Raw genomic sequence first — 15,253 nt, 5'->3', positions numbered from 1 at the left:
AGTGGAGGAGGTAGTTGTATTTACTAAGACTACCTGAGGTAAAGTGGAGGAGGTAGTTGTATTGACTAACTGAGAGAGTGATGTAATGAGGAAAAATAGAAGCTCTTTTCAAAGAAGAGAAGAAGTCTCAAATTGCACCCTATTCCCTATATAGTGCAATACTTTTGGGCTTCTCCCCACAGGGTACTGGTCAAAAGTAGTGCACTATAATGGAAATAGGGAGCCATTTGGGATGCACCGATGGCGTGTGTTTCAACAACAGCAGGAAATACCACACACACACACACACACACACACCAACACAGACAGTGCTCTGTTCCGCGCTCTGCTGTTCCCATCTGGGCCGCTGTCACAGAAACCTAACACAACACAACATCCACTAACCTCAGACCAACGCAGCACACGTATCCTCGTGTAACCCGTGGCACACACACACACACACACACACACACACACACACACACACACACACACACACACACACACACACACACACACACACACACACACACACACACACTCAGGCAGGCTACAATACGCTGCCACAAATCACTCAACTTCTCTTGTTTACTTGAAGCGAAACGAGATCCAACCCTGTTGCCAACATATAATTTAAACTCTACAGCTGAAGAACCCCTTTAGAGACAATGAGTTCAGTTTTAGAACGAAGAGGCAAAAGTCTAACCAAATGGTAACTAAAGCCCTGTGTGCAGACACCCACCGGAATATGGCAGAGTTCCCCACTGAGTACAACGTCTAGTCCACCTAGTCAGACAGCTAGTGTCTTTACACAAAAGGGCCACAGCTGCTTGTGACCATAGCAACGAAATAAACAAACACTACGTGCGAAAAGTGAATCGCTATAACACCGTATCCGTGCATGAAAACACATTTACCTGTACGTGCAACAGAAATTAGGAATCCAAAAATAGATTCGAAAATAATGATTTATGTAACCTGCTCACTCACATATTATGCATACATTGATACTTGATTGATACACACAGACACACACACACCCACTCACATACAAGCTGCTGCTACTGTGTTTATCTTATATCCTGTTGCCTAGTCACCACACCCCTATACATATCTACCTCCATCACTCCAGTATCTCTGCACATTGTTAATATGGTACTGGAACTGACCCTGTATATAGTATGCTATTAACTGACCCTGTATATAGTATGGTATTATCTGATCCTGTATATAGTATGGTATTATCTGATCCTGTATATAGTATGGTATTAACTGATCCTGTATATAGTATGGTATTATCTGATCCTGTATATAGTATGGTATTAACTGACCCTGTATATAGTATGGTATTATCTGATCCTGTATATAGTATGGTATTAACTGACCCTGTATATAGTATGGTATTAACTGATCCTGTATATAGTATGGTATTAACTGACCCTGTATATAGTATGGTATTATCTGATCCTGTATATAGCATGGTATTATCTGATCCTGTATATAGTATGGTATTATCTGATCCTGTATATAGTATGGTATTATCTGACCCTGTATATAGCATGGTATTAACTGATCCTGTATATAGTATGGTATTAACTGACCCTGTATATAGTATGGTATTATCTGATCCTGTATATAGCATGGTATTATCTGATCCTGTATATAGTATGGTATTAACTGACCCTGTATATAGTATGGTATTAACTGATCCTGTATATAGTATGGTATTATCTGACCCTGTATATAGTATGGTATTATCTGATCCTGTATATAGCATGGTATTATCTGATCCTGTATATAGCATGGTATTATCTGATCCTGTATATAGTATGGTATTAATTGATCCTGTATATAGCATGGTATTATCTGACCCTGTATATAGTATGGTATTATCTGACCCTGTATATAGTATGGTATTATCTGATCCTGTATATAGTATGGTATTATCTGACCCTGTATATAGCATGGTATTATCTGATCCTGTATATAGTATGGTATTATCTGATCCTGTATATAGTAAGGTATTAACTGATCCTGTATATAGCATGGTATTATCTGACCCTGTATATAGCATGGTATTATCTGATCCTGTATATAGTATGGTATTATCTGACCCTGTATATAGTATGGTATTATCTGATCCTGTATATAGTATGGTATTAACTGACCCTGTATATAGTATGGTATTAACTGATCCTGTATATAGTATGGTATTAACTGACCCTGTATATAGTATGGTATTAACTGATCCTGTATATAGTATGGTATTATCTGACCCTGTATATAGTATGGTATTATCTGATCCTGTATATAGTATGGTATTATCTGACCCTGTATATAGTATGGTATTATCTGATCCTGTATATAGTATGTTATTATCTGATCCTGTATATAGTATGGTATTATCTGACCCTGTATATAGTATGGTATTAACTGACCCTGTATATAGTATGGTATTATCTGATCCTGTATATAGTATGTTATTATCTGATCCTGTATATAGTATGGTATTAACTGACCCTGTATATAGTATGGTATTATCTGATCCTGTATATAGTATGGTATTAACTGACCCTGTATATAGTATGGTATTATCTGATCCTGTATATAGTATGGTATTATCTGTATATAGTATGGTATTATCTTACCCTGTATATAGTATGGTATTATCTGATCCTGTATATAGTATGGTATTATCTGACCCTGTATATAGTATGGTATTATCTGATCCTGTATATAGTATGGTATTATCTGTATATAGTATGGTATTATCTTACCCTGTATATAGTATGGTATTATCTTACCCTGTATATAGTATGGTATTATCTGATCCTGTATATAGTATGGTATTATCTGACCCTGTATATAGTATGGTATTATCTGTATATAGTATGGTATTATCTGATCCATTTACATTTACATTTAAGTCATTTAGCAGACGCTCTTATCCAGAGCGACTTACAAATTGGTGCATTCACCTTATAATATCCAGTGGAACAACCACTTTACAATAGTGCATCTAAATCTTTTAAGGGGGGGGTTAGAAGGATTACTTTATCCTATCCCAGGTATTCCTTGAAGAGGTGGGGTTTCAGGTGTCTCCGGAAGGTGGTGATTGACTCCGCTGTCCTGGCGTCGTGAGGGAGCTTGTTCCACCATTGGGGTGCCAGAGCAGCGAACAGTTTTGACTGGGCTGAGCGGGAACTGTGCTTCCTCAGAGGTAGGGAGGCGAGCCGGCCAGAGGTGGATGAACGGAGTGCCCTTGTTTGGGTGTAGGGCCTGATCAGAGCCTGATCCTGTATATAGTATGGTATTATCTGATCCTGTATATAGTATGGTATTATCTGACCCTGTATATAGTATGGTCTTATCTGTATATAGTATGGTATTATCTGACCCTGTATATAGTATGGTATTATCTGATCCTGTATATAGTAAGGTATTATCTGATCCTGTATATAGTATGGTATTAACTGACCCTGTATATAGTATGGTATTATCTGACCCTGTATATAGTATGGTATTAACTGATCCTGTATATAGTATGGTATTAACTGATCCTGTATATAGTATGGTATTAACTGACCCTGTATATAGTATGGTATTAACTGATCCTGTATATAGTATGGTATTAACTGATCCTGTATATAGTATGGTATTAACTGATCCTGTATATAGTATGGTATTAACTGACCCTGTATATAGTATGGTATTAACTGACCCTGTATATAGTATGGTATTAACTGATCCTGTATATAGTATGGTATTAACTGACCCTGTATATAGTATGGTATTAACTGATCCTGTATATAGTATGGTATTAACTGATCCTGTATATAGTATGGTATTAACTGATCCTGTATATAGTATGGTATTAACTGATCCTGTATATAGTATGGTATTAACTGACCCTGTATATAGTATGGTATTAACTGATCCTGTATATAGTATGGTATTAACTGACCCTGTATATAGTATGGTATTAACTGATCCTGTATATAGTATGGTATTAACTGATCCTGTATATAGTATGGTATTAACTGATCCTGTATATAGTATGGTATTAACTGATCCTGTATATAGTATGGTATTAACTGACCCTGTATATAGTATGGTATTAACTGATCCTGTATATAGTATGGTATTATCTGATCCTGTATATAGTATGGTATTATCTGACCCTGTATATAGTATGGTATTATCTGATCCTGTATATAGTATGGTATTATCTGACCCTGTATATAGTATGGTATTAACTGATCCTGTATATAGTATTCTTACTTACTGTGTTCTTCATATTTCTTCTTATTTCTCATGTTTTTTTTCTAGTAATACATTGTTATAAATTATTGCATTGTTGGGTTTTGAGTTTGCAAGCAAGGCATTTCACTGTACTTGTGCATGTGACATGAAAAAAAGAAAAACCGTGAAACTTGAAACTTATTGTTAAACGTGTCTGTGTAAATTGCTAGTTGTTAGCCAGCTAGCAACTAGCAATTGGGGTGATACGCGCTGGCGTATCACCCCAACAGGCTACGTTGTCTACCGTGATTGGTCAACAATGACACCACTGCTTCAGAAATAGCACAGATTTCTATTTTCTCAGCCTCACTTGAGTGGCAGTCACCTGCACGAGCACCGCCCGACCGTTCTGCCTGGATAGAATTTCACCCCCCCCACCCCTGTCTAGTCTTCATTGAAAATGAATGGGCCCCCGCCCACCCACCCCCTGCTGTCTATCAGCACCTTAAGGGCCAGTCTCTCTTCTCCACACGTAGAACACTAGCTCAGCACAGCAGTCTAGACAAAATGGCTGATTGTCCCCGTTTTGTGGTGCAGTGCAGTCTCACTACAATAACAAAGTGAGTGGGAGGAGGATTATAGTTGAGGAGTTCACACCCAACTCACAGAATATGAATATTGTTCATTAAAAGTGCTATGTTCAGGATTTTGAAGCCATTTTTCTGAATCATATGACTGCAGGTCTAGACTCACTTGAGATTCAGTACCAAGGTCAGGAGAATTTCTGGTCAGGAAATCCTTATCTTACAGTATTATTCAGATGTTCTGATAACTTTTCACATCTTATTTAACCTTTATTTAACTCGGCAAGTCAGTTAAGAACAAATTCTTATTTTACAATGACAACCTACCAAAAGGAAAAAGGCCTCCTGCAGGGACGGGGGCCTGGGATTAAAAATAAATAAATAAATACAATATAAATATAGGACAAAACACACATCACAACAAGAGAGACAACACAACACCACATAAAGAGAGACCTAAGACAACAATATGGCATGGCAGCAACACATGACAACATGGTAGCAACACAACATGACCATAACATGGTAGCAACACAACATGACAACAACATGGTAGCAGCACAACATGACAATAACATGGTAGCAGCACAACATGACAATAACATGGTAGCAACACAACATGACAATAACATGGTAGCAGCACAACATGACAATAACATGGTAGCAACACAACATGACAACAACATGGTAGCAACACAACATGACAATAACATGGTAGCAACACAACATGACAACAACATGGTAGCAGCACAACATGACAATAACATGGTAGCAGCACAACATGACAATAACATGGTAGCAACACAACATGGGTTAGGGTTAGAGGGCAGTATCAGAGATGTGTAGATGGATAGGGTTAGGGTTAGAGGGGAGTATCAGAGATATGTAGATGGATAGGGTTAGGGTTAGAGGGGAGTATCAGAGATGTGTAGATGGACAGGGTTAGGGTTAGAGGGGAGTATCAGAGATGTGGAGATGGACAGGGTTAGGGTTAGAGGGGAGTATCAGAGATGTGTAGATGGGGTTAGGGTTAGAGGGGAGTATCAGAGATGTGTAGATGGGGTTAGGGTTAGAGGGGAGTATCAGAGATGTGTAGATGGATAGGGTTAGGGTTAGAGGGGAGTATCAGAGATGTGTAGATGGGGATAGGGTTAGAGGGGAGTATCAGAGATGTGTAGATGGATAGGGTTAGGGTTAGAGGGGAGTATCAGAGATGTGTAGATGGATAGGGTTAGGGTTAGAGGGGAGTATCAGCAGTAAAAATAACAATAGCAAGGCTATATACAGGGGGTACCAGTACAGAGTCAATGTGGAGGCTATAAACAGGGGGGTACCAGTACAGAGTCAATGTGGAGGCTATAAACAGGGTATACCAGTGCAGGGTCAATGTGGAGGCTATATACAGGGGGTACCAGTGCAGGGTCAATGTGGAGGCTATATACAGGGGGTATCGGTACAGAGTCAATGTGGAGGATATATACAGGGTGTTACGGTACAGAGTCAATGTGGAGGATATATACAGGGGGTACCGGTACAGAGTCAATGTGGAGGCTATATACAGGGGGGTATCGGTACAGAGTCAATGTGGAGGCTATATACAGGGGGGTACCGGTACAGAGTCAATGTGGAGGCTATATACAGGGTGTTACGGTACAGAGTCAATGTGGAGACTATATACAGGGGGGTACCGGTACAGAGTCAATGTGGAGGCTATATACAGGGGGTACCGGTACAGAGTCAATGTGGAGGCTATATACAGGGGGTATCGGTACAGAGTCAATGTGGAGGATATATACAGGGTGTTACGGTACAGAGTCAATGTGGAGGATATATACAGGGGGTACCGGTACAGAGTCAATGTGCAGGATATATACAGGGGGTACCGGTACAGAGTCAATGTGGAGGCTATATACAGGGGGGTATCGGTACAGAGTCAATGTGGAGGCTATATACAGGGTGTTACGGTACAGAGTCAATGTGGAGACTATATACAGGGGGGTACCGGTACAGAGTCAATGTGGAGGCCATATACAGGGTGTTACGGTACAGAGTCAATGTGGAGGCTATATACAGGGTGTTACGGTACAGAGTCAATGTGGAGGCTATATACAGGGGGTACCGGTACAGAGTCAATGTGGAGGCTATATACAGGGGGGTACCGGTACAGAGTCAATGTGGAGGCTATATACAGGGGGTACCGGTACAGAGTCAATGTGGAGGATATATACAGGGGGTACCGGTACAGAGTAAGTGTGGAGGCTATATACAGGGGGTACCGGTACAGAGTCAATGTGGAGGCTATATACAGGGGGGTACCGGTACAGAGTCAATGTGGAGGCTATATACAGGGGGTACCGGTACAGAGTCAATGTGGAGGCTATATACAGGGGGGTACCGGTACAGAGTCAATGCGGAGGCTATATACAGGGGGTACCGGTACAGAGTCAATGTGGAGGCTATATACAGGGTGTTACGGTACAGAGTTAATGTGGAGGCTATATACAGGGGGTACTGGTACAGAGTCAATGTGGAGGCTATATACAGGGTGTTACGGTACAGAGTCAATGTGGAGGCTATATACAGGGGGTACCGGTACAGAGTCAATGTGGAGGCTATATACAGGGGGTGCCGGGACAGAGTCAATGTGGAGGCTATATATAAGGGGTACCGGTACAGAGTCAATGTGGAGGCTATATACAGGGGGTACCGGAACAGAGTCAATGTGGAGGCTATATACAGGGGTACCGGTACAGAGTCAATGTGGAGGCTATATACAGGGGGTACCGGTACAGAGTCAATGTGGAGGCTATATACAGGGGGTACCGGTACAGAGTCAATGTGGAGGCTATATACAGGGTGTTACGGTACAGAGTCAATGTGGAGGCTATATACAGGGTGTTACGGTACAGAGTCAATGTGGAGGCTATATACAGGGGGGTACCGGTATAGAGTCAATGTGGAGGCTATATACAGGGGGTACCGGTACAGAGTCAATGTGGAGGCTATATACAGGGTGTTACGGTACAGAGTCAATGTGGAGGCTATATACAGGGGGTACCGGTACAGAGTTAATGTGGAGGCTATATACAGAGTGTTACGGTACAGAGTCAATGTGGAGGCTATATACAGGGTGTTACGGTACATAGTCAATGTGAGGGGAGCACCGGTTAGTGGAGGTAATTGAGGTAATATGTACATGTAGGTAGAGTTATTAAAGTGACTCATAGATAATGAACAGAGAGTAGCAGCAGGCTATCAATTTGATGAATACCTCCTCATAACATGCTCTATCCTCATCAACATAAGGGTTGGGATGAAAATAACATGGGGGGGGGGGGTAGTTATTACGTGGTTTTGTTGTACGTGCGCTGTAGTGACCATTAGGACTCAGTTGATAATAACTATGAAACATTTAACATCACTGTAAATGGGGTGAGTAGATAGAAAACAGATACAGAGGACAGGTCTGATTTAATGGGACAAAATGATTACATTGCTCTGAAAACTCACCAAACTATTCCTGAGGTATTTACCTGTTAGAAACCATTTGAATATCAAACTCACAAAAAATTATATTTACACAATTACACACACTTACCATAAAATGTGCACATTGTGATGGTATTTCATGATGCTAATTGTGATGGTAATTGTGATGGTATTCATGATGCTAATTGTGATGGTATTCATGATGCTAATTGTGATGGTTATCGTGATAATAATCGTGATAGTAATTGTGATGGTTATCGTGATGGTAATTGTGATGGTATTCATGATGCTAATTGTGATGGTTATCGTGATGGTAATTGTGATGGTATTCATGATGCTAATTGTGATGGTTATCGTGATGGTAATTGTGATGGTATTCATGATGCTAATTGTGATGGTTATCGTGATGGTGTTTGTGATGGTATTCATGATGCTAATTGTGATGGTTATCGTGATGGTAATTGTGATGTTATCGTGATAGTAATCGTGATAGTAATTGTGATGGTTATCGTGATGGTAATCATGATGGTTATCGTGATGGTAATCATGATGCTAATTGTGATGTTATCGTGATGGTAATTGTGATGGTTATCGTGATGGTAATTGTGATGTTATCGTGATAGTAATCGTGATAGTAGTTGTGATGGTAATCGTGATGCTAATTGTGATGTTATCGTGATGGTAATTGTGATGTTATCGTGATGGTAATTGTGATGTTATCGTGATGGTAATTGTGATGGTTATCGTGATGGTAATTGTGATGTTATCGTGATAGTAATCGTGATAGTAGTTGTGATGGTAATCGTGATGGTAATTGTGATGGTTATCGTGATGGTAATTGTGATGTTATCGTGATAGTAATCGTGATAGTAATTGTGATGGTAATCGTGATGCTAATTGTAATAGTAATTGTGATGGTAATTGTGATGGTAGCTATTTTGAAGAACAAAGAAGAAAAGATGATGAAGCCTCACACACACATGATATCATTGAAAAACCCAGAATGCTCCTCTCAAAGGTACAACAAGTCCCAACACAGTGGCATGTAATGGCCTTAGGGACACGTAGGAAAACAAATGTCCATTAGACAGGACAACAATGAACTGCTGGGTCTCAGAAAGCTATAGGATGGCAGATTAAGGACATTATGTTCCCCATCTAATGATATGATATGTCTGAGCTCTGGCACACTGCTTTATCACGTGGTAATAACATGGATTACGGTTGTGGAGTTTATATGTCTCCATCTAATGACATGATATGAAGCATCTTATCCTATGGGAAACCCTCTCTGTGTCTGAGCTCTGCTAGCTGAGTCTGTTGCTGGACAGATCAGCTGTAAGGCAGGCAGAGTGTTTGTCTGGGGCTGGGCCTGGAGCCAAGAGAGAGAGAGACTGAGAGAGAGAGAGAGAGAGAGAGAGGACAGAGAGAGAGAGAGAGAGACAGAGAGAGAGAGAGAGAGACAGAGAGAGAGAGAGACAGAGAGAGAGAGAGAGAGAGAGGGAGAGAGACAGAGAGAGAGAGACAGAGAGAGAGAGAGAGAGAGAGAGAGGGAGAGAGAGACAGAGAGAGAGAGAGAGAGAGAGAGACAGAGAGAGAGAGAGAGAGAGAGAGAGAGACAGAGAGAGAGAGAGAGAGAGAGGGAGAGAGAGACAGAGAGAGAGAGAGAGAGACAGAGAGACAGAGACAGAGAGACAGAGAGACAGAGAGAGAGAGACAGAGACAGAGAGAGAGAGAACTCTGGTGTTGGCAGGGAAGGGGTTGTCACTAGTTACCACAAGCACATAGTGAAAATTGGCTATATTTTAAAAAAATTCATGAAAACAAAAATAGCTTTTTTGTCTTAATTTAAGGTTAGGGTTAAAATCCGATTTTAAGAAGATACATTGTAGAAATAGGTGCGGTTTTTCCATAATTATGACTTTGTGGCTGTGGTAACTAGTGAGGAGCCAGTGAAGGGGGTGTGGTACATCCTCCCACAGCAAAACAAAGAGCTTAGAGTCACACTTACCATCTCGCTCTCTCTCTCTCTCTCTCTCTCTCTTTACCCTCTCTGTCTATCTCTTTCTCTCTCTCTCTCTTTACCCTCTCTGTCTATCTCTTTCTCTCTTCCTCCATCCATCCTTTCCTATAGGATATATTGCTTAGAGTAAATACATTGATTTGACTTTCTCAGAAACGTTTTCTGATAAAGTCAAATAGTTTGTTGTTGTTGTTGTTATGTTCACTGTGTTTCTAGAGTTTTTCTATGAACTGAAACAAGCCCATCGTGGTGTACTTCAGTAGTTGTGAATCCATGACGCTGCACCTGGTGTTCTACACCTCCCATACTGCAGGTCATCGAGTTGAGCTGCTTTCTACAGTCGCTCAACTTATTCACCGGCCAGTGAACGCAGACAATGCTACGATGTAACGCAGCTCTCTCATTCACTGCAACTCTAACATTGTTTTAGAGAGGGTCGTTTACAGGGTTAAGTGTATATTAACAGAATAGTTAGATAATGTGTTGTTTTTAAAATAAAAAAATAAATAAAAAGCTTTTATTTTTAATGTGCAACGGGTCAAAATAATAGATAACAGTGAACGACCGTATGTGACACGTTGTGCATTGCATCAATGCGTTGGCTCACATCCAATTTAGGGTCACTATTCACACACAGCCCTTTATAATACTAGGCTCCTAGTGAAACTGAAGAAGAACAGAATAATGGGGTTTAAATATCACAATAAATCTTGCATTTTGAATGTAAATTGTTTTAAAGGGAACTGACCTGTGTGTGTCCTTAGGTGCGCTTTGAGGTGGGACGACTTCCCGTAAACTTTTTCACAACCTGAATAATGACATTTGTGCTTTTTCTGAGACGATTCCGTTTCGGATCGACCTCTGACACGTTTGCTGCCTCTTTGTGTGAGGTCGGCGGCGGGGCTGTCGAGGATAGGTGTGGCACTATTCCCATCCTCTGTGACTTGAGCTGGCGATACGCACCCTTCTTGTATTTTTGCCCGCTCGGCAATATCGCTAGTAGTCGTGGATGGCTGCTGGTTAAAATCCGCTAGAATCCTCGCCACCACGAAAAGAGAAGAGTTGTCTTTGACCAGGTCTTCTCCATCGTTCCTTGGATAGCAGGCTGGTTCTGTTTTGATCTCTCGGTTCTCTTTAGGGTGAACGATAGCCCGACTGGACATAGACACAAGGCACTCAGCGGCGAAATGATCCATATCCCTTCAAACTGAACACCGATGCGTAATTGGTGACATTCAAATATATCAACTATGTTCTGGTTTTAAAATGATTTCATTCGGGTTGATCCCTTTATGTGATTATGGAGGTAGCTTTGGTCTCAGTATACTATCAATAGGAAACAACTCACATAATACATGTTACCGGCTTCTCCATGGAATTGCCATCCTAGATCAACAACAAAAAAATCTAAACGTAAACAACGTCGAGTATGAAACCCTTTTCCGGTCTTTGGAAATTAAACAGTTATGAAACGATAATAACTTTTCTTTCTTTCTTTAGCCAAATGAACATAGTCCATCCCAGTGATATGTCCCTAGTTGTCCCCTGCATTGTGACAGGTCAATGTGCCGAGTCGACTAGAAGCTGTTTCCATGCTGGGGGCGTGCCATCCCGATGCATAAAGGGGTGTGTCGTCTTGCAGCTGCTTATCCATTGGATACCGATGCGCTCCGGAGCGCCAGAATCGTGACCTCGTTAAACAAAGTTAGATCGGGACATGATGTACTGTACAGAGAGACAGTGCTGTGGACTGTTGTATCTGCGATAAAGAGCCTCCTCTCTCTCTCTCTCTCTCTCTCTCTCTCTCTCTCTCTCTCTCTCTCTCCTCTCTCTCTCTCTCTCTCTCTCTCTCTCTCTGTCTCTCTCTCTCTCTCTCTCTCTCTCTCTCTCTCTCTTATCTTCTAGAGAAAATAAAACGGCTCAGCACAAGAAGAATAAGATATATTACTGTCTTATTGTAGTCCATAATGTGTAATATATTACTGTCTTATTGTAGTCCATAATGTGTAATATATTACTGTCTTATTGTAGTCCATAAATGTGTAATATATTACTGTCTTATTGTAGTCCATAATGTGTAATATATTACTGTCTTATTGTAGTCCATAATGTGTAATATATTACTGTCTTATTGTAGTCCATAATGTGTAATATATTACTGTCTTATTGTAGTCCATAATGTGTAATGTATTACTGCGTATTATTGTAGTCCATAATGTGTAATGTATTACTTGCGCGCCCTGCAACGGTTTTAAAGGCAATGTAAGAAGCTAGTGCTGCATCTTCCCTTATCTATACTGTATATTACTTTTAAATGTCAAATAGTTTGCTAAGATAAGTATACACCTTAATATCTGGATATTCCTATTTTCTTTCTCTCTCTCTCTCGCTCTCTCTCTCTCTCTCTCTCTGCCGCTCTCTCTCTCTCTCTCTCTCTCTCTGCCGCTCTCTCTCTCTCTCTCTCTGCCGCTCTCTCTCTCTCTCTCTCTCTCTCTCTCTCTCTCTCTCTCTCTCTCTCTCTCTCTCTCTCTCTCTCTCTCTCTCTCTCTCTCTTTCTCACCCCTCTCTCTCTCTCTCTCTCTCTCTCTCTCTCACCCTCTCTCTCTCTCACCCCTCTCTCTCCCGCTCTCTCTCTCTCCCCGCTCTCTCGCTCTCTCTCTCCCGCTCTCTCTCTCTCTCTCTCTCTCCCGCTCTCTCTCGCTCTGTCTAGTCTCTTTCTCGCTCTCTGTCCTCTCTTTCTCTCTCTCTCTCTCCTCTCTCTCATTCTCTCTCTCTTTCTCTCTCTCCTTCTCTCTCTCTCTCTCTCTCTAGTCTCTCTCTCTCTGGTAAAGTACAAAAGGGGAAATAAATCAACATAAATATGGGTTGTATTTACAATGCTGTTTGTTCTTCACTGGCTGCCCTTTTCTTGGGGCAACAGGTCACAAATCTTGCTGCTGTGATGGCACGTTGTGGTATTTCACCCAATAGACATGGGAGTTTATCAAAATTGGGTTTGTTTTCAAATTCTTTGTGGATCTGTGTAATCTAAAGGAAATACGTGTCTCTAATATGGTCATACATTAGGCAGGAGGTTAGGAAGTGCAGCTCAGTTTCAAATCAAATCAAACTTTATTTGTCATATTGTAACGCCCTGGCCATAGAGAGGGGTTTTTTGTTCTTTATTTTTGGTTAGGCCAGGGTGTTACATTGGGTGGGCGTTCTATGTTCCTTTCTCTATGTTTTTGTATTTCTTTGTTTTGGGCCGTGTGTGGCTCCCAATCAGGCACAGCTGAAGCTCGTTGTTGCTGATTGGGAGTCACACATAAGGAGCATGTTTTTCATTTGGGTTTTGTGGGTAATTGTTTCTGTTAGTGTTTTGCACCTGACAGGACTGTTTGACTGTCGGTTTTCTCGTTTTGTTTGTATAGTGTTCTTTCTTTATTAAATATTCAATGATGAACACTAACTCCGCTGCGCCTTGGTCTACTCTCTCTCACGACAGCCCTTACACATATGTGCCCGAATACAACATGTGTAGACCTTACTGTGAAATGCTGAATACAACATGTGTAGACCTTACTGTGAAACGCTGAATACAACATGTGTAGACCTTACTGTGAAATGCTGAATACAACATGTGTAGACCTTACTGTGAAACGCTGAATACAACATGTGTAGACCTTACTGTGAAATGCTGAATACAACATGTGTAGACCTTACTGTGAAATGCTTACTTACAAGCCCTTCCAACAGTGCAGTTCAAGAAAGAGTTAAGAAAATATTTACCAAATAAACTAAAGTAAATAAAACATAATAAAAAGTAAAACAATAAAATAACGAGGCTATATTTTTATTTATTTATTTCAGGCTATATACTGGGGGGGTACCGGTGCCAAGTCAATGTGCAGGGGTACAGGTTAGGTCAGGGTAGACAGAGATATCAGCTAGCTTTGGGGTTGTGGTTGATACCAAGTCAATGTGCAGGGGTACAGGTTAGGTCAGGGTAGACAGAGATATCAGCTAGCTTTGGGGTTGTGGTTGATACCAAGTCAATGTGCAGGGGTACAGGTTAGGTCAGGGTAGACAGAGATATCAGCTAGCTTTGGGGTTGTGGTTGATACCAAGTCAATGTGCAGGGGTACAGGTTAGGTCAGGGTAGACAGAGATATCAGCTAGCTTTGGGGTTGTGGTTGATACCAAGTCAATGTGCAGGGGTACAGGTTAGGTCAGGGTAGACAGAGATATCAGCTAGCTTTGGGGTTGTGGTTGATACCATGTCAATGTGCAGGGGTACAGGTTAGGTCAGGGTAGACAGAGATGTCAGCTAGCTTTGGGGTTGTGGTTGATACCAAGTCAATGTGCAGGGGTACAGGTTAGGTCAGGTTAGACAGAGATATCAGCTAGCTTTGGGGTTGTGGTTGATACCAAGTCAATGTGCAGGGGTACAGGTTAGGTCAGGGTAGACAGAGATATCAGCTAGCTTTGGGGTTGTGGTTGATACCAAGTCAATGTGCAGGGGTACAGGTTAGGTCAGGGTAGACAGAGATATCAGCTAGCTTTGGGGTTGTGGTTGATACCAAGTCAATGTGCAGGGGTACAGGTTAGGTCAGGGTAGACAGAGATATCAGCTAGCTTTGGGGTTGTGGTTGATACCAAGTCAATGTGCAGGGGTACAGGTTAGGTCAGGGTAGACAGAGATATCAGCTAGCTTTGGGGTTGTGGTTGATACCAAGTCAATGTGCAGGGGTACAGGTTAGGTCAGGGTAGACAGAGATATCAGCTAGCTTTGGGGTTGTGGTTGATACCAAGTCAATGTGCAGGGGTACAGGTTAGGTCAGGGTAGACAGAGATGTCAGCTAGCTTTGGGGTTGTGGTTGATACCAAGTCAATGTGCAGGGGTACAGGTTAGGTCAGGGTAGACAGAGATATCAGCTAGCTTTGGGGTTGTGGTTGA

The 15,253-nt window shown here is 41.4% G+C and overlaps 1 protein-coding gene across 1 annotated transcript in view; it reads right to left on the bottom strand.

Annotated features, from left to right (window-relative positions):
* LOC106588001 (Krueppel-like factor 13) overlaps positions 1-12,004 on the bottom strand; it is a 57,750-nt gene extending 45,746 nt beyond the window's left edge. The window contains exon 1 of the mRNA XM_045708017.2: positions 11,066-12,004. Within this exon, the coding sequence (XP_045563973.1) occupies positions 11,066-11,513 (448 nt within the window). The 5' untranslated portion in view covers positions 11,514-12,004. The remainder of the gene's footprint in view (positions 1-11,065) is intronic.
* Positions 12,005-15,253: the final 3,249 nt, after the last annotated feature.

Source organism: Salmo salar, chromosome 26, assembly GCF_965601325.2.
Source record: "Salmo salar chromosome 26, fSalSal1, whole genome shotgun sequence".
Taxonomy (NCBI): Eukaryota; Metazoa; Chordata; class Actinopteri; order Salmoniformes; family Salmonidae; genus Salmo; species Salmo salar.
This window is presented reverse-complemented; position numbering and strand designations above follow the sequence as displayed.